Below are 21,763 nucleotides of genomic sequence, written 5' to 3' on the forward strand. Positions count from 1 at the left end.
TGTGTGCATGGTCTAGGAGAGCTTGGTGCACGGCTGAGGGTATATGAAGAGGAGAGCGCTGCTCTTGTGCTTCGCTGGCCCGGAACAGGGGTGTCTGGGGCAGAGGTGGCCGGGAGGGGAGAGAGGCGCGTGGCAGTGTCAGCTGGAGCTGGAGGTGTCGGAGCAGGTCAGGAGGTTGGTACTGGTGGGACCTCTGGCGTGACTCTGTGTGTGTGGTGGGAGGCTGTGAGGGGCTGACTGTTGCGGGGGTGGTCATTGTGCTTGGTGGTGTGTACTGGTGAGGAGGGGAGTGGCTCTGTCCCTGTGGGTGTGCTGTGGTGGCAGCTCTCCAGCCGAGGCCGAGCGTGGCGTTGGGTTGCCCCGTTGGAGTGGAGCGGCACCATGGACTGAGGCCCTGTGCTGAGCTGGGGAGCAAGGAGGTCAGCTGGTGTGTGTGCGTCTGGCGGGAAGCCTGTGTGTGGAGGGGGTGCCTTGGTGCTATGTGTGGTGCTGGGATGGCAGGGCCTCTCCTGCGTGGGCTGCCCCCCAGGAGCTGGCATTGCTGGTGCTGGGATGGACAGGGAGAGCAGTGTGTGGTGGCAGCTGGCGAGTAGGGGGGGCCCTCAGAGGTGTGCGGGAGTGGGGCAGGTGTCTCTCTCTCTCTGTCTCTGCCCTCTGAGCTGGCTCCCCCCAGGTGCCCTGCATGGCTGGAGATGTGTGGTGGGTGCTGAGGCCCCTGCTGTGTAGAGGTGTCTCCTGGTGAAGATGGACAGCAGCGGGGCAGGTCTTAGCCCCGAGGGCCTGCCCCCGGGAGCTGTGATGGGCGGTGTGGCCCATGGAGTGTGGAGATGGCTCTCAGGGACTAAGTAGTTCGCTAGGTAAGTGAGTGGGTTGGCCAGTCCTGTGCTGCCGGCCCTGGCTGGGGCGGGGGGCCCGGTGGAGCCCCCCAGGGGTGCTCGGGGGAGCTGCTCCCAGCAGAGCCTATGGAGTGCGACTGAGGCACCCTGGACTCAGCTGCCCACTCACTGACGTACCTGCTGACCTGCTTGGGACTTAGCCTGGCGGGTCTGGCTGCCCTGGAGCTGGGGCTCCTGCCTGGCCAGGGCCTGGGGCGGCTCCCCCTGTGGGCAGAGCCTGGCAGAGCTGGATGGGGCTCTTAGCTGCTGCTCGGCCTGGTGGAGGAGAGCCCCGGGCCCTGGCCGGGGTCCTGGCGGGGCTGAGAGCTCCCAGCCGGGGCCTGGCCTCCCTGGTGGGCCTGGGCCAGAGCTCCGGGGAGCAGGCCCTGGGACCAGGGGCTGGCAGCAGAGGCCTGGCCCAGGGACGGGGCCCCAGGGCTGGGGAGCCCTGGGTGCAGGGCCTGCGGGGGGGAGAAGGGGGCCTTACCTGGAGGAGAAGCAGGGGCCCCCGGGGCCCGGCGCGGCCCAGGAGGGCTGCCCCGAGTCGGGCAGCATGTCGGGCCCCGGCCCCGCGGCCTGCCCCCGCGAACTGCCACGCTAACTGCCCCGTTTGCTCGTCCCCGTTCGCTACGCTCCCGCGGTCGCTTGGCCCCGGCCCTTCTTGGGCTTCCTGCCGCCGGGGGGGGCCAATCACGGCACCCCGGACCCCACGCCACTCAGGGCCCTGGGCCGCCTCTCCTCCCACCTGGCCCCCCACGGGAGACGGGGCCCCAAGAGCCCCCATTGGCCCTCCTAGCCACCTCTCCATCTACCAGCTACCTATCTCCCTGTCTGCCCATCTCCACCACTGCTGCAGACTGGGCCTAGAGCCCCATTGGCCGGGCAGCCCCCACCAGGAGCAGGCAGGACCCCATGCACTGCCAGCACCCACCCATCCACCTCTCTTCTCTCCATCTATCCATCTACCCACCACTCCACCAACCACTCCTCACCCTCTCACTCCATCCAGCCATCAACCATCTCCTCCTCACAACCAGCCACTTCCCAGCACCAATCCAGCTACCCATCCACCTTCCCATGGATCTGCCTGCCTCTGCATCCGCCTCTCTATCCTGCTACCCTCCTGCCCACCTACCTCACACCCACACCTACCCAACAAACTACCACACTACCTACCTACCTACCTACCCACCTGCCTGCCTCTCCCCAGGGCCACCCTGCCAGGACACAGGGAGCCACACTGCAGCCCCCCACCCACCACCCCAGACTGACCAACTGCCTGACAGACTGCCCCCCGGCACACTCTCCCACACATCCTTCTCCCTCTCTCTCCTTCTCTCTTTCCTGCAGGCCTGCCCACCCCAGCACCCACAGACACTGCCCACCACCTCCCCTGTCTGCCCAGGCCCCCAGCCACACAGGCCAGCCAGCCTGCCTGCCTGCCTGCCTGCCCACCCACCATCCATTCACCTACCTATCCACTGCTCCTCTGCCTACCAACCAGCTTCTCTCCAACCTGCCTGTCTGCCCCCCGCCAGCACCCTCCCACCCACCCTGGTCCGCCACCTCCGCCACCCACACAGGCACAACCACAGGGGACAGGCCACGAGGCCACGGGCCCCAGCACAGGCTGCCCAGCCGCCCTTCCAAACACTACACACTCGCAGTACCTGCCTGCTCCAGGCACAGCCGGCACACCCTCAACACACTTAGCAACACTTCTCACTCACTCACTCACTCACTCCACTCTTACTTCCTTCCCCTCACTCCCTGCAGCACCCGTCCACCCACAGCAGGGCTGGGCGCTTGCCAGCAGCCAGCACTACACACACACGCACAGACAGACACACACACGCACACACACGCACAGACACACGCAGACACACACACACACACAGACACACACACACACACACAGACACCACAGGCTCCTAACACACCGCTGCCAGTCTCACCTGGGAGGCCCCTGTCTCCTGCCCAGCCCCGACACCTACACTACGCTCCGGACCCCCTTCCACTGCCTCCACCTCAACCTTCCCTACGTGGCCACCTCCTCACCTGCTGCCTCGCTTACCTGCACAGCCCAGGAGCAGCACAGACACCTCCGGCACCTGTCCCACCACCAAACACACACACACAGAGTCCCAGAGACACCAGGGCCATCTGCCCTGGGCTCACCCTGCAAAAGAGAGCCCGCCCAGACCCCGAGGCGCGCCCCCAGATCCTCCTCTGGGCGCCTTCCTGCTCCAGGCCTGGCTCCTCCAGAGCGCTCCCTGCACACAGACGACTTCCACCCGACGTCGCAGAGTCCGGGAGGCGCCAGGCCGACAGACGGGCACACGCCATGGCCTGCGAGAGAGAGAGAGAGCCCGCCCAGCCTCCACGGCAGGCCTCCAAAGCCCTCTCGGGGCGCCGCCTCCGCAGCTCCCTCCTCCGAGAAGCTCCAGCTGCACACAACAACTTCTTCTTCTTCTTCTTCCCATCCTGAGTCCAGCTTTCCTGCAGGAAACACAGCACCGTCACAGAAGGGCCCCACAACCCAGGACAGACAGACAGAGTCAGTCACTTCACCAATGCCCTCACTCTGCCATGGGACCTGGCGCCACTTCACTAACTTCACTTCACTTCACTTCACTTCACTTCACTTCACTTAGTTACTTACTTGACTCACCAGGGCCCACACCACACCCTGCCCTTCTGCCTCCTCCTGCACATCTCTCTTCCAGAGCCCGGCACAGCAGGCAGCATCCGCATCTGCAGAGGGACAGACAGAGAGAGACAGAGAGGGAGAGGGAGAGACAGAGGGAGAGGGAGAGGGAGAGGGAGACGGAGGGACAGAGGGAGAGGGAGAGACAGAGGGAGAGAACAAGACAGAGACAGGACAAGAAAGAGAGACACAGAGAGAGAGAGGACAAGAGACAGATACAGGACAAGAGAGACAGAGAGACAGACCAAGAGACAGAGACAGAGAGGGACAGAGAGAGAGACAGAGGGGGGGGAGAGAGAGACGGGGCGGGGAGAGAGACAGAGGGGGGAGAGAGAGACAGAGGGGGGGGAGAGAGAGACAGAGGGGGGGGACAGAGAGACAGAGGGGGGGGACAGAGACGGGGGGGGACAGAGACAGAGGGGGGGGAGAGAGACGGGGGGGAGAGAGACAGAGGGGAGAGAGAGACAGGGGGGAGAGAGAGACAGAGGGGGGGAGAGAGACAGAGGGGGGGAGAGAGACAGAGGGGGGGAGAGAGAGACAGGGACAGGGCAAGAGACAGAACAAGAGAGAGAGAGAGAACAAGAGAGAGACAGAGAGAGAGACAGGGACAGAACAGGAGAGAGAGAACAAGAGACAGGGACATAGAGACAGAGAGAGAGACTGAGAGAGACAGAGACAGAGAGAGAGAGAGGGAGAGGGAGGGAGAGAGACAGAGGGAGAGGGAGGGAGAGGGAGGGAGAGGGAGACAGAACAAGACAGACAGACAGACAGACACAGAGCGCACACGCACACCAGCACACACACTGCCTCCTGCACAGTCAGCAGCCTGCCACAACACACCAGGACAACACACACCAGCTCCCACCCCACCCCACATTCTCCTGGGCTCCCTCTGCCCAGCAGCAGCCAGCACCCAGGGAAACCACCCCCTGCACCCAAGGGTGCCCTGTCCCACCCCCAGGAGCTGCAGCACGGGGTGGGGGGGGAAGGGGGGCAGCCCTGCACCTCCCAGCCCAGGAGAGGCAGGACCCCAAAAGCAACACAGGTCCAGTCACTGCAGCAACTGCCCAGGGACAGCCAGGCAGGGGCAGCCCTAGCAGCTGCAATGCACCCGCAGCAGCCACCCCACACCTCACGTGCAACACACACACACACACACACACACACACACACACACACACACACACGCTCATATATACACAGACACACATGAGGTTCAGAAAGAGTCGCTCTGCCTGACTCACTCCCCTGCACTCGCTGCCCAGGGATGGCAGAGCAGGACCCAGCAAGCCCGCACACCGGGCACGGCCCCCAGGGACAGCAGCCACGCTCACTACGCAGGCCCTAGCGACATTCCACCTCCGAGAGGACCACGGCTTCCTGCTCCCAGACCCGCTGGCAAGATTTGTACCAGCCACAGCCACCACCTCAGACACCCCTGCACCGAGGGTGCCCCGCGAGACGGCCAGCACACGCACACAACCAACCTCTGCAGAGCGGCTGCTCTCCACAACATCACTTCCCTCCATCGCTTCCCAGGGCCCGCACTGGCCACACTCACCCCGACAGCGCACCGCGCTCACCCGGACAGCGCGCCACGCTCCATGCCCTCCAACGAGCACCCCGACTCCTGGGGAGCGGCACTGCCTCCCGCGCCCCGACCGCACGGAGCCGCACAGCCGTGCCCGCGCTCCCGCAGCCCACCTCGAGCAGAGCGTCGCTCCCCGCGGTGCCGGCGTCCTCCCCGGTGCCGCCCGGGCCAGGGCGTGCGCTGCTTCCACCCTGACCAGCAAAGGGACGTGAAACTCCAGGGGACATCGGCCTCAGCGCTGCTGCCCGGAAAGGGGACACCGCGCAGTCCTGCTCCTCTTAGACAGGGACGCTCCTCATGGCCCCATAAGTGCTGACCATCCACCGCAGGACCGTCACCATCATCTGTGCTTCAGGAGCAGGAGGGCTGACACACAGCGCACCACGCTGCTCGACGGCCTGTTGACCACCACTGCGCTTCTTTACGAGGGCAGTGAGCTCCTCGGCTGCACAACCACTAGAAATCCCTGGAGACCATCCGGAAAGCTGCTCACCCACGTTCAGCTGGACGGGCAGAGGTTCCCGGGTCTCGCTGGCTGCTGCACACCTTGCTCGGACCTCCCTGGCAGCTGGGGAGGGACATTGAACCCTCGCTGGCTAAAGAGAAGGAAAGACACCCACCTGCTTGCCTCGGGGCTGCCTTTCTTCCCACGGCCGGGGGGCAAGGGGTGCCCCGCGGGGACGGCTGGCACCGCTGCGGGCCCGGCCGCTCGCCCATCACGCGATGCTCCTGCCCGGGGCCGCTCTCTGGGCGCTGCCGCTCTGGGGACCGACGAGTGCTGCCGCAGCTTCCTCCCCCCCGGCAGGTCACCCCCGGCCGGCACTTATGGGGCAGAGCAGGCTTCTCCATCGGGCACTGGCGGGTGGACGCGGGCGTTTCTCCCTCAGCACTCCCGGGCTCCCGGCAGTCCCCCGTTGCAAGCCACCTGCACAGCAAACAGCAGCACCCAAATTACACCGTGCTCCCAGCAACCGCTCCTCACACCCACCAGAGCACTGTCCGGGCTGCAGAGCCCACCCTGCTCCCGCCGCCCATGAGTCACAAGCACAGCCGCCTCGCTGGCCCTCTCCGCCCCAGCACACCACCTCCCCAGGGCTGATCTGCACTGAGATGCAGCGTACTGGTCTCAGCCCCTCCATGCACTTCCCTGCCCAGCCCGTCCCCAGGCCGCGGGAACGCCGGCAGCAGGACCCCTTGGGCAGGGCCGGCACGTGGACCCCCCCTTCCTGCTAGGGCTCCCCAGATCTCCAGTCCTCCAGCCGCAGCGTCCAGCCCACGACCCCGGGGAGCACCGGCGCGAGCCCCACACTGCCAGGCTGCCCGGCGCTCGGGTCGGACAACGCGGACGCCCCGCACAACGCCGAGCACCGGGTGCCGGCAGCGCTCACCCGCTCCATGGGGGACACGCCGCTGCCTCAGGTGACGCAGGGGGTATCGGTCACAAGGACAGTCGGATAGACCTGCGCTTCAAACCACCATCTGCAGAGAGGCTCCCACAAGCTCCGAGTGCTGCGGTGCAGTGCTCTGCTGCAGCCCCAACAAACCGCACAATCCTGCCCGAGAAACCTCTCAATCCCACCTAGTACAGCCACGAGACACCCCCTAATCCAGTGTGGCACAGCCCTGAGAACCCCCCCCATTCCCAGCTGGCACAGCCCTGAGAACCCCCCCCATTCCCAGCTGGCACAGCCCCGAGACACCCTGCAATCCTCCCTGGCACTGGCCAAAGAAACCCCGCAATCCGGCCTAGCATGGCCCCGAGACACCCCACAGTCCTGTCCAGCACTGGCCACAGAAACCCCACAATCTGGCCTAGCATAGCCCAAAGACACCCCACAATCCCACCCAGCACGGCCCCAAGAAACCCCCCAATCCCACCTGGCACTGGCCTGAGACATCCCACAATCTGACCTGGCACAGGCACGAGACACCCCGCAATCCTGCCAGGCACTGGCCAGAGAAACCCCACAATCTCTCAGCACAGCCTCGAGACACCCCCAGTCCTGCCTGGCAAACAACCAAGAAACCCTGCAATCCTGCCCGGCACAGCCCCAAGACAACCTGCAATCCCGCCTAGCACAACCCCGAGAAACCCCACAGTCCTGCCCAGCATGGCCCCAAGACACCCCGCAATCCTGCCTGGCACTGGCCCGAGAAACCCCACAATCGCATCTGACACGGCCCTGAGACACCCCACAATCCTGCCTGGCACGGAGCCGAGAAGCCCCCCATTCCTGCCTGGCACGGAGCCGAGAAGCCCCCCATTCCTGCCTGGCACAGCCCCAAGACACCCTGTAATCCTGCCCAGCTCAGCTCCGAGACACCCCGCAGTCTCGCCCGGCATGGCCCTGAGAAACCCCGCAATCCCGCCCGGCATGGCCCTGAGAAACCCCGCAATCTCGCCCGGCATGGCCCTGAGAAACCCCGCAATCCCGCCCGGCATGGCCCTGAGAAACCCCGCAATCCCGCCCGGCATGGCCCTGAGAAACCCCGCAATCCTGCCTGACGCTGGCCTGAGAAAGCTTTCAAACTCACTCAGCACAGCCCCGAGACACCCCACAATCCTGCCCAGCACAGCCCCAAGAAACCCTGCAATCCCGCCTGGCACCACCCCGAGAAATGCCCCAATCCTGCCCAGCACGGCCCCAAGACACCCCGCAATCCCACCCGGCACAGAGCCCCGAGAAACCTCCCATTCCTGCCTGACACTGGCCCACAAAACCCTGCCACCCCGACTGGCACAGCCCCAAGACACACTGTAATCCCGCCCAGCACGGCCCGAGAAACCCCAAAGTCCTGCCTGGCATGGCCTGAGAAAGCACTCAGACTCACTCAGCACAGCCCTGAGAAACCCTGTAATCCCACCCAGCACGGCCCCGAGACACCCTGCAATCTTACCCAGCACAGTCAAAGAAACCCCATAATCCTGCCCAGCACTGGCCCCCAAAACTCCACAATCCTGCCCAGCACTGGCCAAAGAAACCCCACAGTCTCACTCAGCACAAACCCAAGACACCCCGCAATCCCGCCTTGGACTGGCCTGAGACAACCTGTAATCCTGCCCAGCACGGCCCTGAAACACCCCACAATCCTGCCCAGCAATCAGCCAAGAAACCCCGCAATCCCCCCCCCGGCACGGCCACGAGAAACCCCGCAATCCCACCTGGCACTGGGCAAAGAAACCCCGCGATCCCACCCAGCACGGCCCCGAGACACCCTGCAATCCTGCCCAGCACGGAGCCGAGAAACCCCCCATTCCTGCCTGACACCGGCCCCGAGAAACCTGCCCAGCACTGGCCTGAAAAAGCACTCAGACTCACTCAGCACGGCCCTGAGAAACCTCGCAATCCCACCCAGCACGGCCCTGAGAAACCTCGCAATCCCACCCAGCATGGCCCTGAGAGACCTCGCAATCCCACCCAGCACAGCCCGAGAAACCCCAAAATCCTGCCCAGCACAGCCGAAGAAACCCCTCAATCCTGCCTGGCACTGGCCCCGAGAAACCCCACAATCCTGCCAGGCACCAGCCAAAGAAACCCCACAGTCTCGCTCAGCACAGCCCTGAGACACCCTGCAATCCTGCCAGGCACAGCCCCAGGAAACCCCACAATCCCACCTGGCACTGGCCTGAGACACCCCACAATCCTGCCCAGCAATCAGCCAAGAAACCCCGCAATCCCCCCCGGCACGGCCACGAGAAACCCCGCAATCCCACCCGGCACGGCCACAGGACACCCCGTAATCCCACCCGGCACGGCCCCGAGACACCCTGCAATCCCGCCTGGCACAGAGCCGAGAAACCCCCCATTCCTGCCTGACACCGGCCCAGGAAACCCCACAATCCTGCCTGGCACAGCCCCGAGACACTCTGTAATCCCGCCCAGCACAGCCCCGAGACACCCCACAATCCTGCCCAGCACTGGCCAAAGAAACACTGCAATCCCACCCAGCACAGCCCCGAGAAACCCCACGATCGCGTCTGACATGACCCCAAGACACGCCGCAATCCCGCCTGGCACTAGCCTGAGAAATCCAGCAATGCTGCCTGGCACAGCCCCAGGACACCCCACAATCCCACCCAGCAAGACCCCCAAAACCCCCCAATCCTGCCCAGCTTGGCCCCAAGACACCCTGCAATCCCACCAGGCACAGAGCGCCGAGAAACTCCCCATTCCTGCCTGACACTGGCCCAGAAAACGCCACAATCCTGCCTGGCACAGCCCCAAGACACCCCGCAATCCTGCCCAGCACAGCCAAAGAAACCCCCCAATCCTGCCTTGCACTAGCCCCGAAAACCCGGCAATCCTGCCAGGCACTGGCCTGAGACACCCCACAATCCCACCTGGCACTGGCCTGAGACACCCCACAATCCTGCCTAGCATGGCCACAAGGCACCCTGCAATCCCATCCGGCATGGCTCCAAGAATCCCCACAATCCCACCCAGCACGGCCCTGAGAAACTCCACATTCCCACCTGACACAGCCCTGGGAAACCCCACATTCCCACCTGGCATGGCAACAAGAAACCCTGCAATCCTGCCCAGCACTGTCCCGAGAAATCCTGCAATCCTGCCTGGCACGGCCCCAGGACACCCTGCAATCCCACCTGGCACGGAGCCAAGAAACCCCCCCCTTCCTGCCTGACACTGGCCCAGGACACCCCGCAATCCCACCCAGCACGGCCCGAGACACCCCGCAATCCATCGGCTGAGCCGATGCAGGCGGCTGCGCTCCAGCGGGGGCACGTCGCAGCGCGCCCTTCCCCGACCCTCATCACAGCTGTCCCTGCTGTCTAACGCGTCACCCGGCCTGGGCAAGGTCATAGCAACACCAGCTCTCCTTCCCTCCTCGGGAAGTTAGCGGGAAACGCAGGGAAAACCTAACGCAACGGGACACACGGATGAGGCCCTGGCTCCCATCCCTCCGCTCCGGCCGTGCACGCAGCAGCAGCGCCTGGTGCAAGTGCAGGGCCGAGGACACGTCTGTGCCCGGGGGAGCACGGACTGCTCCGGCGGGGACCCACCTCCTAGGGCCTCGTCCCCCCGGGGTGTCAGGGACGGGCCGACCGGCCCCGGAGGGAGCTGCAGGCCTGTTCCCGCGCGACGGCGGCAGAAGCCGACCTGCCAGGGCCGTGCCGGCCCCCCCCACATCGCAGCACCGCAGCCGGGGCTCCGGCAGCGCCTGCCACCCGCCTCCCGCACGGCCGGTGGAGCAAACGCTCCCTGCCTCCCGCACGTTTCCCGTAGGGAACGCGCAGCACCCGAGGTACGCGGGCAGCACTGCCCGAGCCCGGGGGAACCGCGCCGCAGCGGCGCCCGGGACCACGGTCCAGAGCCAGCCGGGGACACGGCTCGTGGACCCTCCCCGGAGGGAGCCTTCCTCGGCCGCCTCCATGGGTGGATGCCGACGGAGATGGAGACTAATGTTTGCCGGGCGGATAATGACTTATCAGCAACCTTTAATCGTGTTTGCTCGGACTGGGCAGCATGGACAGCGCTTCCCCCACCCCAGGACAAGGTTCGGCCCCGCATCGGCCCCGCTCGCTGGCTCAGCACATACCGGTGCTGCAGGGAGCGGGCAGCGCCGCGCTCCTCCGGGTCCCGATCCTGCTCCTGGTCCCGGTCCCGGTCCTGCTCCCGGTCCCGATCCGCCGCCGGCCTGGGGAGTCCCGACGCTGCGCCCGGGCGCCCGGGGATGGCGGCGCGCGGCGAAGACGAGGAGAGCCCGCTGCCGCTCACGCTGAGCAGGTTCCAGCTCTCGGAGGAGTACGGCTTCCTTCTCCCGAATCCCCTGGTAGGCACCGGCTGACGCTGCGTCCTCATACTAAAAAAAAACACAGGAGAGAAGAAGCGGGGTTAGCAAACAGCCTTCTGGTGGGGTTAACACATGTATTGCACAGTAATTCATGAGCAGCGGTAAGGAAGGCACCTAGCACTTTGGCTCCGGCGGTTCAAAGGACACATTCCTCGTCTCTGCGGCCACCGCAGCGGCTGCGGCACGGGGCAGAGAGGAGGCAGCGCTCGGCGGCGGGTGCAGGGGGTCTCGGCAGGCGGGAGGAGGGCGCAGGCTGCGGGTCTCGCGTGCCCCTCGCGCCCGGGGCTCCCTCCCGCGGCACAGACACTTGCCCATCAGCCACCAGCCAGCACTGCGAGCGGGGGGCTGGACGCAACCCTCGGCTGCGACTCGCGAGACCAGGGAGCCTCGGCTCCCTTCGCCTCCCCGGGAAGCGGGAGCGCAGCCCCGGCAGGTCCCTGGGAAAACCTTTGCGCAGACAAGGCAGCGGGATGGAAATCAGCACCCAGACCCCCCCCCCCCCGGCCAGGCAACGTCCCCGCTCGCCGGCGCCCGGGCTCTTCCCGGGGGTCTGCGATCCCCAGGGGCGAGCGGGTGCCCCGACCTCTCTAGAGGGGCCAGCAGCGCCCCGTCCTCGCCACGGCCCCCTCCAAGCCCGTCCCACAGCTGCCTGCGCGTCCCCGAGGCTGCCGGGGCTCCCTGGCTCCCCTGCGCCTCTGCCCCGGTTCTGCGCTGCGACTGCAGCCAGGGACAGGGCAGGACGGTTCGGGTGCTGTCCCTGACCGGCCTCGGCTCCTCGGAGTTTACCGAGGGCTTGGCTTATCTGCAAACCCTCCGCAGTCCCCTGCCCCTTCCCCAGCTCGGGGCGGACCTCGCGGCTCGCTGGCCTGGCAGCACCACCGCGAGCATCCCACCCGCTCCCGGCAGAGCCACGTCCAAACAGCCCGCACCTTCCAGCCCTCTCGCCATTCCTAAGCCCGGCTCCTTCCCACGCCGGGGGCGAGCAGCGCCGCATCGCCCTCAACCCGTCCCAGCCCCGCGGGCACTGCCCCGGCCCCGCGTTTGAGCCACGACACCTGCGGTCCCCGTGCCGGGAGCCTCCCTCGCGCGAGAGGCCACGGGACATGCAGGGCTCGGCGCCTTACTGCCGCTCTCGCCTCTCTCCACGCAACCGAGACGGAGCTCCCGGCTCCCTACGGGCCGTGGATGGAGATCGCCGGCAGCCTGCCCCAGCTCATCGCCAGCCGCCAGCTCCGCTCGCGCCTTCGCCAGGTACCGCCGCGGGCTCAGGGCTAGAGAGCGCGGAAAGGCGAACCAGCCCTCCCCTCCCGACACGTCTGTGCGGGCGAGAGCCCGCTGCGGGGGCGGCTTTGGGGGCTTGTGCTGCCTCGGCTGGTCCCGCCGGGAGCTTGGCTCGCAGCGGGAGAGGTCGGCTCCCCGAGCGCCGTGCCGAAGGGACAGCGCTGGGAAACGCCCCGGCCGACCCGGCCGCTGCGCCTGGGGCCCGGGAGCGAGCCACGCTCGACCAGGAGAGCGTGCCACGTCCGCGGGCCAGCACGGCCCCGTCGCGCCCGCAAGGAAACGCGATGCTCGTGCCCCCGGCCCGGGTTCGAGGTCAGCGCGGGCCGCTGGGCTCTGCAGGAGCAAAGTCTCCTCCTCGGCAGAGAGTGCACGAAACAGCCAGCAAGACAAATCTAACGCGTATCAGCCGCCAAGGAGAGGGAAAGGCTGGAGCGCGCCGCAGCCAGCCGCGGCAGGGGACCCCTCTAGAGGTCACGAGAGCAGCGGCTCGGCGGCACCGCGCTCCCGGCTCCCGCATGTGCCGGGGACCCGGCCTCGCACCCGCTGCGGCCCCGAGGCGAGGGGGAGGAGCGCCTTTGCGCGCACAGCCCCGCGCCTCGCTGTGCATCGCCAGCGATGTGCACCAGCATCAGCGACAGCCCCCGCGGGGACGGGGGAGCGGGCTCGCCCGGGGAGCGCTGGGCCGGGAAGGGCGCGGAGGTGCAGGAGCAGCACCCGGGGCGGGCGGCCCCGCAGCCCCCCTCCGCCCGGAGAGCCGGGCCCTGCGACGGGCCCCCCCGCACTCACGGGGTCTCTCCGGCAGATGCCTCAGCTGAGCACCCGGGACCTCCGCGGGCGCGAGGAGCTGCACTTGGCTCACCTGGTGCTGAGCTTCCTCACCATGGGCTACCTCTGGCAGGAGGGCGAGGAGGGTGCCCTGAAGGTAGGAGCGATGCAGAGCTCGCTCCCCCGCGCTTCGGGACCCCCGGCCCCCGCTGCTCCCCGGGAGCAGCTGGAGGGAGCAGAGCCTCCACCCGGCACGGCGGAGCGGTGCCGCCCTCCCACCCAGCCCGGCGGTCCCCTCCTCTCCCCGCGGTGCCTTGCAGGTGCTGCCCCGAAACCTGGCCATCCCCTTCTGGGAGGTCTCGCAGAGCCTCGGCCTCCCGCCCATCCTCAGCCACGCCGACTTCGTGCTGGCCAACTGGAAGAGGAAGAGGCCCAGCGGGTAAAAGCGCGGAGCGGTTCAGCAACCATTACTTGAGGCCTGTCTTAGGGAGAGGGTTCCCTGAGAGGGTCTTTTTGGGACGGGGCAGAGGCAACCTTTCGGGCTCCCATCAACGCGGACCTGTGCGTACGCGAACGCACGGGAAACCGGGCGCCTCCGGGAGCACCCGGCACGGGGCAGCACCGGGACACATCTGTCTCCCACGTACCGCGACCTGTTGCTGACATGACTTGTAATATCTCTCTCTCCTTTTCTTTTGCATTTGCTGGCAATGCCCGAAACGCCTTCAGGCCTCTGGAAATTGAGTAAGTATTTAGGATGCTTATTTATTTTTTAACAGCCTTAGCTTTGTTTGATTTGGCTTGGCGGCTCCAACACGGCAGGGCTCTGCTCAGGTTAGACCTCCCTCTCGGTACACAAGCACAACCCTGCGGCTCGGTCTGCGGCACGCAAACGCCACTGCCAGGACACTGCGACGACAGTGACCGCGGTTGAACCGCGGGCTGCCCTGACGCAGATGCTGGCACTGACGGGCCGGGTCTCCAGCCTCCCGCAGAGGCAGAGCCCGGCGGCCCCGCGGACCCCATCCCGCCTGGCCCGGTGTCGGCACCGGGTGCGGATCGGAGCTCTGCAGCCTCCGGCTCCGGGTGCCCCCAGGCGCTGTGGTCTGCGAGCTCAGGCCTCTCCCCACGCCGCAGGGCAAGGGGGCTGCAGGAGGGGGCTGCGCGGGGCAGGGACGCAGCAGCACGCGCTCCTGCAGAAGCACAGAGCACCCCGGTCCTGGGGGCAGGGGCAAAACGACCTGGACGGCTGCTGGTCACAGGCCCAGCAGAGCATCCGGGGACCGCGGGTCCCGACGTGCCCCCGCCCCTGCCCAGCCTGCCCCTGCAGCGCACCGCGGCCCGGCCAGCACGCGGGAAGCCCGGCACGAGCGCCCTGCTCACCCCGCTCGCTCGGCCCTTTCGCTGGCCGTCTTTGCAGAAACCTGGACACCATCATTTCGCTGCCCGGCGGAGAGAGCCTGCGAGGGTTCATCCTCGTCACCCTCCTGGTGGAGAAGGCGGCCGTGCCCGGCATCAAGGTACGGTGCAGCCGCCAGCCGCGGGTGCCTGCACCCTCCCTGCTGCTGCGCCCCTGCAGCGACGCGGCCTGGCGCGAGGTGCCGGCTCGCTGCCGGATGGCCGCGGGCAGCACAGCACAGTCCCGGGACTCCCCGCTCTTCCCCGGCCTGGAAAGCACCCGAGAGGCACCTCTGGGAGGTGGCAGGCTGGCGGCACCCGTCCCGTGCACGCAGGGGATCGGGAGCAGGGGAGCTGGCCGGCACCGCTTGGCCGTGGCCCTGCTCCTGCTCCGTGCCACCATTCACTGCAGAGCTCCGACGCCGACTCCCCCCCTCTCCCTGCCCTCCACGGAGCAGGTTTGCTGGGACTTCTGGCGCCCTGCCGGGGTTTCCCGCTTGCTCACAGCCTCTGGGTTATAGCCGGTCCCTACCCGCTGCACAGAGAGCAAACCAGTCCCAGCCCCAGCGCCTTCATCGCCCTCCCTCCTCCCCTCTCGCAGGCGATCGTTGAGGCCATCAATGCCCTCCCGCGGCTCGACGAGGAGGCCCTGCACAAAGCCCTGCAGCAGCTGGCAGGGGCCATCGGGGACATGGGCAAGGCTCTGCGGCGGATGCACGGTAACGACGCACTTCATGCACGCATGCGCTAGCTCGTCCGGGCGCGGCGGCATGGACGCGTCGGCACGCGGCCGCGAGGCACCTCGGGAGGGACCGGGCAGGAGCTGCCGCGGCAGGGGGGAGTCGGGGGAAGCCGGGCGCCCCGGGGGGCGGATGGGGCTGGTGCAGCCGCACGGCCCCGGGAAGGGCGACGGCGGCGTGCCGTGCGCCGGCTCCTGCCGCGGCGGGTTCGGGCCACTTCCAGCTCGGGGAGGGGAAGAGCCGCCCGACGGGATCGGCTGCTGCAGAGGTGCCTAACTGCCTTCCGCCCGCAGCAACGTTTATGATCCGATTTCTCTCCCAGATTACGTGGATCCAGCAGTGTTTTACTCCGTGATCCGGATCTTTCTCTCTGGGTAAGTCCGCGCGTTTTCCGCTAAAGTGAAACGTCAGCGGTTCCCGGGGTGGGGAGAGGCGGGACGGGGCCGACGGGGCCATGGCGGGGGAGCCGGGCTCCCGACGGGCAGCGGGGCGCGAAGGCTCGGGCTGTGCCTCCTCCCTCCTCTCCACATCCCTGGCTCAGCCTCTCCCCCCGAGCCTGGTCCCTGCACAGAAAGGGCCCCCGCCGCGGAGAGAAGTCGTTGCTTCTCCTGGCTCCACAAGACCCATTTCCCTCTGCTTCGTGCACAGCGCACGGAGGGAACATCTGTAAAACACCTCTCGCTGCTGTTTCACTACAATTCCATTACTTGGGAAAACATTTCCCCCAAATACTCAAACTGTCAGTTGGGCGAGGTAGAAATAGGGTAAAGAGAGGCCAAAGCTGTGGTTTTGCTATCCCCTATCCTCCCTGCGGAGCTGCGAGCAGCCCAAACTGCTCCGCTCCCGGGCTCCGTGGAGGGTTTCTATTTTTATTCCCGTTCGGCATATCTCAGCATTCCTGAGCCAAAAGGCTCCATGCATCCTGTTTAGCTTGCTTTCATTTTTTATCCAAGCTGACCTTGTCTTGATGGTCATCAGCCTGGAAAAACATGCCTTTCAGTTCCCTTCTGCTTATAAGAACTTCCCACTAGTAAAGGTTACTATAAATACATCCCTGGGACAGCTAAAAATAATAAGGCATTTGATAATGAAGCTATTTTCAATTTGAGCAAAATCCGCTCCCGCAGTTGAACAGCCTCAGCAGCCAGCACCGAAAGCTTCACGCGATGGTGCATCCTCCAGAAGGTCAGGAGATATTTTTGTGCCAGGCACATTATCTCTCCAAAATTATAACTTCTCTTTCCATTTGTAAGAGAGTGTTTATCCAGCACAACAGGCACAGAAACGGTGCGGATTAGCGGTGCACAGAGAGGGGGAGGCAAGAAACGCTGCCCGGGTCCCGGTCTTTTAGGAGAGGGGGGATCACACCACGGCGTTGCCGTCTGAGACACTTCTTAGGGGTAACAACAACAGAGCCAAACCCACGGCGGGAACCTCTGGGGCTCCCGCGAGCGCGGGGCGAGCGCAGAGGCAGCCTGCCTTCTCCTAGCAGACCGCGGGTTCTCAAGGGGTTGATGCGTTAGGTACCACTGCTTTATTCTGGCCAGAGAAGCATCTGCTCCCCTTGTCCCCGCGCGGGGGGAGCGCGGGAGCGAGGCCACGGCACAGCCGCAGCGTGCACCTCGCTGCCTGTCCCCGAGCACAGCCGCACCGGGGACGGGCGGGAGGCGCGGCGAGGAGGGGGCGACCGCGGCCACGGCCGGGGGGTCTCGCTGGTCCCCACCCCGGGGGCTGGAGGGCTTCCCCGGCGGCCGCCCCCCCGACCGCCTGCTCCCGCGGCGCAGCTGGAAGGACAACCCGGCGATGCCCCACGGGCTGGTCTACGAGGGCGTCTCGCAGGAGCCCATGGCCTTCTCGGGGGGGAGCGCGGCGCAGAGCACCGTCCTCCACGCCTTCGACGAGCTCCTGGGCATCCGCCACAGCCAGGAGAGCAGTGAGTCAAACGCTCCTTTTGCTTTTTCCAGCCAAATAAGCGTGGGGGGAGAGGAGCGCCGGCGCGTCCCCGTGCCTCGGCGCACGGCAGATTTACCGCAGACGAAGCCCCGCGCGCATCTCCAGCCGGGGGAAGGAGCCTCTGCTCCCCGCGCCGGGCAGGAAGCCTGCGCACGGGCTGCCGGCAGCCGCTTTCGCCCCGTTACCAATTCCCACGTGGACAGGCTGCTCCATTTCTGTGCTGCTCCACGTTTTCACTGCGGTTATACATGGGCGGGAGGGAGCGGGTAGCGCCAGCGCCCTGCCGGCAGTTTAGCTCATCCCTTCGGAGAGCTCCAACTTAGTCTTGCCCCCGCCTGAAACATTTCTCAGGAATTAGTGAAACCGCCCTGACAGCACAGGAAGCGCCGAGAGCGCAGGCGAGCCGCTGCCGTTCGGGGGTCTGACGGCGCGCTGCCCTGAGACGGGCTTTCTCTCCGGGGCTGTGTTAGCCTTTCCGGGTGCACAGACAGACCTTCGAAGAGCAGACCTCAAGCGCACAGTGATCCAGCATTTCGGTCTAACGGAGCGCCTGGCATCTGCACAGATTTCCCACGCGCCTTAGGGATATACCAGGGATACACGCTATCAACGTATGAGAGGGTTTTAGACACGGGGATATTCAACTTCGTGCATTTAAGAAACACGAACGCGCTGCAGTGTCTTTAGTACGCCGCACTACAGGCTCCTAACAACACGTACAGTTGTATGCCGCAGGTAGAAAAGCCTGTGCGGGCAGCGGAGGAGCAGCTGCCTTCAGCCAGCTCTCCTGCACACACGGCCGGCCGCGTCCCGGCTGCCCCGGCGCAGCCCAGCCCCTGCGGCACTGCAGCTTCGGGAGGACAGCGGGGACGTGCCGGAGAGCGGAGGCTCCCGCTGCGGCAGGCGCTCGCCAGCACGGCCCGCGTGAGCTCGGGCGGAGCAGCCCGCACCGGCGCGGCTTTGGGGAAGAGCTGGCGGAGCATCCGTGCGGAGCATCCCTGCGGAGCATCCGTGCAGACACGGCGGGAGCAGCGACCGCCGGCTGTGGCTGCGCCTGCACCGCGGCTTCGGGGCGGCTGCTCCCTGCGAGCGGGGCCGACTGCTTTAACCCGTTGCGCACAGACTCATTTCTGCCTCTGCTGGTCTTTGCAGCCCGGTTCCTGCACAGGATGAGGGACTACATGCCCCCCCCGCACCGAGCCTTCGTGGAGGAGGTCCGGCGCGCCCCGTCCCTGAGGCAGCACCTCCTCTCCTCCGGCAACGGCAGCCTCCGCGCCGCCTTCAACCGCTGCGTCTCCGCCCTGGCCGACTTCAGGACCCAGCACATCGCCATCGTCACCAAGTACATCAGCGCCGCGGCCGCCAAGGCCAAGGCTGGGCGGGGGGAGCCCGCCGCCGGGACCGGCCCCCCGCCGGGGAAGCCGCCCTCCCTGCTGGAGGGCAAAGGGACTGGCGGGTCGCACATCTTCAGGTTCCTCAAGAGCGTCCGGGACACGACGAGGGAAGGGATGATAAGCGCCTGACTTGCCCCAGCCGCCTCCAAGGCGTCACGAAAAGCAGGTCTGGGAGACCGGCTGACTCAGCGCAGCGTCCGCAGAGCCCGGGCCCAAACCTGCCTGCAGCGACCTTCGCGCAAAGCTTCGTCTTGAATAGCCCAGTCCCACCCGTGCCGGTCGGGGACACCAGGACCCAGGCGACTCGCTCTTCACCAGGGGAAAATCACTTGCCCCTCAGCATCCCCCCCGCCCACGCCAAGCCCAGGCGCCGCCGTGCCTCGGCCGCCCCTGCCCGGGACCCTCCGCCCGGACCCCGCCGTGCCGGGGCGCGCGGGGCTGCCGTGGGGAGGGCTGGCAGGCTGCCGTGGGGCCGCCGTGGGGCCGTGCACGGCCCGTTGCGGGTCTCGGTCCGTCGCTGCAGGCCAGCCGGGGCACATTTCCCACGATTTCACGGTTATCTTCCGGAGAGTGCCGGTGCGATCACAACCCGTTAAAGGGAGGGGAGCGCTCCTTACGGACACGGAAAAGCGCGCGGGGAGCACAGCACCCTCGCACGGGCAGAGCCACGTTCCTCGCAGCACGGCTCGCCGGCCCCGCTGGCCTGGCACCACCCCACGGACCCGACCCCCGAGAAAGCCCCGGCAGCTGGAGCACGAGCGGTTCCACATCATCCGAAGTAAATTACTAATAAAGTTGAATCCCTGAAAACTAGCTTCTAGCCTCGTATTTCCATTGCAAAGACGGACTTTCCGACGCTGCACCCTGACCTAACCGCTCGCCGACGCCAAGACACCAAACCCCGCGCAGGCGGCTGAGGACGCTTCTCCCATCACGAGGTGGCAGCAGAAACCTGCTTTTCTCACGGACGCTGAAAGCTACCTGGGTCAAAGCTGGCTAAATCGGTGCCTGGGAACCGTCCTCACTTGCGGCAGAAGATCAGCGCGTGGGCAGAGGCCGGAGCTACCAAATACTAGTTTCTGTCTGGGGAGGGTGGGGAGGAGCGCTGGGGGTCTGCCGGGTGCGGGCGCGTTGCACGACGGGGTCTGCAGGGCTTTCTGCCAGACCCCAGAGCCTTCAGCCTCTCGGACACTTCTGTAGCTGTCAGAAACGATTCCTCTCACCCCCAAACCAAACCGAATTGTGTCATTTTAACACCTCGATCAAGACATGTTTCTTAAGTGCCCAGAGCTGCCAGACATGCGTGGGTCCAAAATTATTAGGGCAATCTCAGATCACTGAGTCTCAGCCTGAACCTCGTACTTGGGCTGGAAACAACAAACAGTCCCGTCTAAAAATAGGCCTCCTTATTGCATTTCATTATTACTTGCCTCCGTATGAGACAGTTTTGCCTGCTGAATTGCCTACTATCAGTAGGGATAACAGGCAGAGGCCTTAACCAGACGGTGCATCTGCATCTGGAGCATAATTACGCACAGGCTAAGTCTCCTAACAAACACTAATTATCCAGTCACTGGAATTACGCCGAAGTCACTCACACCCAGCTGGAAAGGGGAGGGCGGGTGGCGGCGGAGGGGAGAGGCGAGCAGCGTATGGGGGAAGCAGCGTGAGGCGTCGAGGAGGCTCGCGCTACTGTGAGGGTGATACAGCGAGCGATGAGGACGCGCTGCTGCTCTCCATCGCGCCTCCCGATGCCTCAAGGGATCCAGAGGACGCACGCGTGAAGCTGCTGCATCCGGCCACGCGCAAACTCCTCCACCTTCTCCTGCCCCAACGAGGAGGCCAAGGACCTCGGTCCCACTGCCGCCAGCCTGGCCCTCGCCCAGCCCGCGCAGGCACCGCCGGTGCCCCGGGCACCCCGTCCTCCCTCTGCACCACGGCCTCCTCCCTGCCGTGGGACGGACGGGTAGATCTTCGCACCGAGAGCAGTGGTGAGGCTTCTCATCACAGAAAGCCAGATGCCCAAGCGACTTGATTTTTACAGCTGGAGAGCACCCACGGATTCCCTGGATGGCCACCCTGGTCGCTGCTGCAGGAGGTCGGGATCCTTAGGGAGACCCGGCCATAAGCACCCACGTCTCCCTCGCCCGGGTTTGCTGGCACAGCCGCCTGCGCAGCTTCACGCCCAGCCCGTGTCTCGGTGCAAAAATAGCTCCAGCACCAGCACCACAGGAAGAAAGTCAAGGTCCTTTGAAATGAGGCTTCGTTCCCAGAAGGGCAACAAAAAGCTCAGCACACAGCAGCTTGAATTATTAAAGCTCCTTGCTTAATTTTATTTGGTGCCCTCCTTTGGAAGGCAGCCTTAAAACTGGAGCTTAGGAGAAGATATCTACAGTAAACAGCCCATAGGAACATGTCAGCACCTTTAAATCTTTGCCAGGCAGCCCTCATTCCACTGGATGCGCGGGTCTGAACAGCTGCTGCATATTTTATGTAGGAAATATTTCATACGAGTGATTGTCTTGGTCTATTACATTTCAGACCATTTCGGGAAAACAGTGTGAACTACAGGGAAAAAAAAAAAGTCGCTCTGGCTAAGTGACAAATACAGCACGGGCTCCGCAGCGCAGGCAGATCGGCGCTGCAAGGGAGACGCGCGGGCTGCCCCGGCTCCGCACGTGCCGCCCGGCCGACGGACAACCCGGAGCAGCCGGGGCTGGAAAACCACATAAGAAGGACTTATCAAATCTGACTGCAGTTCACCAGACACTTTGCAAGGAAGCATCCAGCTACAGCACATGCATTACGGGATGCAGCTCCTGTGCAGGCAGACTCGGAGCATCCTACCGCGTCTCAGCGACGAGCAGACCCCCCGCCCGCTTCCCGGCGCGCTGGGACAGCTGCTGCACGAGAGCTTTGATTCGTCCCTGTTTCCCCGCCGCGATGTCTAACATTGATCACAAGATGCAGACAACTCCAGTCTCGGGTGCATCGTGACTGGAGGCAGGTTAGATTTAAATTATTTAGCAGGCCCTACGCCTAAAAATACCACAATACATACAAAAATAACGCGGCGCTCGGCACCCGCTTTGGAGCCGCCCCGAGCGCCTGCACTGCGGCGGGCTGCCCACGGCCGCCCGGAGCTGCCTCCCGGCCGGTTTCTCCCAGTCCTGATGGATGGGACCTCTCCAGTGACACACGCTATCGCGAGTCGTCCGCCCCAAGGACTCGGGGGGGTGGTGTCT

At 65.4% G+C, this 21,763-nt stretch overlaps 2 protein-coding genes and 1 long non-coding RNA gene across 6 annotated transcripts; 2 read left to right on the top strand and 1 right to left on the bottom strand.

Moving 5' to 3' along the window:
- The first annotated feature begins 307 nt into the window (after nucleotides 1-307).
- LOC135323658 (uncharacterized) lies at nucleotides 308-2,703 on the top strand. Of its 2 annotated transcripts, XR_010385135.1 has the most exons (3): nucleotides 308-419; nucleotides 674-857; nucleotides 2,226-2,703. XR_010385135.1 is itself a non-coding variant. In XM_064497703.1 (2 exons), the coding sequence occupies exon 2, from the start codon at nucleotides 1,127-1,129 to the stop codon at nucleotides 2,144-2,146; it is 1,020 nt and encodes a 339-aa protein (XP_064353773.1). In that variant the 5' UTR covers nucleotides 308-419; nucleotides 674-1,126; the 3' UTR covers nucleotides 2,147-2,215. The 2 variants fall into 2 exon arrangements, 1 of the variants encoding a protein (XP_064353773.1); XM_064497703.1 differs by lacking the exon at nucleotides 2,226-2,703 and having other exon boundaries at nucleotides 674-2,215.
- Nucleotides 2,704-2,770: 67 nt separating this feature from the next.
- Nucleotides 2,771-10,840, bottom strand: LOC135323669 (uncharacterized). 2 transcript variants are annotated; one of them, XR_010385144.1, is made up of 5 exons: nucleotides 10,733-10,840; nucleotides 6,562-6,633; nucleotides 5,287-6,098; nucleotides 3,538-3,629; nucleotides 2,771-3,374 (listed from the first exon to the last, which is right to left on the bottom strand). It is a non-coding gene; the product is annotated as an uncharacterized LOC135323669 (long non-coding RNA). The 2 variants fall into 2 exon arrangements; XR_010385145.1 differs by lacking the exon at nucleotides 3,538-3,629.
- On the top strand, nucleotides 10,677-19,542 carry IDO2 (indoleamine 2,3-dioxygenase 2). Of its 2 annotated transcripts, XM_026112217.2 has the most exons (10): nucleotides 10,679-10,966; nucleotides 12,143-12,238; nucleotides 13,071-13,190; nucleotides 13,354-13,472; nucleotides 13,763-13,777; nucleotides 14,454-14,553; nucleotides 15,033-15,150; nucleotides 15,494-15,545; nucleotides 16,956-17,104; nucleotides 18,277-19,542. In XM_026112217.2, exons 1-10 carry the CDS (start codon nucleotides 10,868-10,870, stop codon nucleotides 18,645-18,647), a joined length of 1,239 nt encoding a protein of 412 aa, XP_025968002.1. In that variant the 5' UTR covers nucleotides 10,679-10,867; the 3' UTR covers nucleotides 18,648-19,542. The 2 variants fall into 2 exon arrangements, with proteins under 2 accessions (XP_025968003.1, XP_025968002.1); XM_026112218.2 differs by lacking the exon at nucleotides 12,143-12,238 and having other exon boundaries at nucleotides 10,677-10,966.
- Nucleotides 19,543-21,763: the final 2,221 nt, after the last annotated feature.

This window comes from Dromaius novaehollandiae, chromosome 26 (assembly GCF_036370855.1).
Source record: "Dromaius novaehollandiae isolate bDroNov1 chromosome 26, bDroNov1.hap1, whole genome shotgun sequence".
NCBI classification, from domain to species: Eukaryota; Metazoa; Chordata; class Aves; order Casuariiformes; family Dromaiidae; genus Dromaius; species Dromaius novaehollandiae.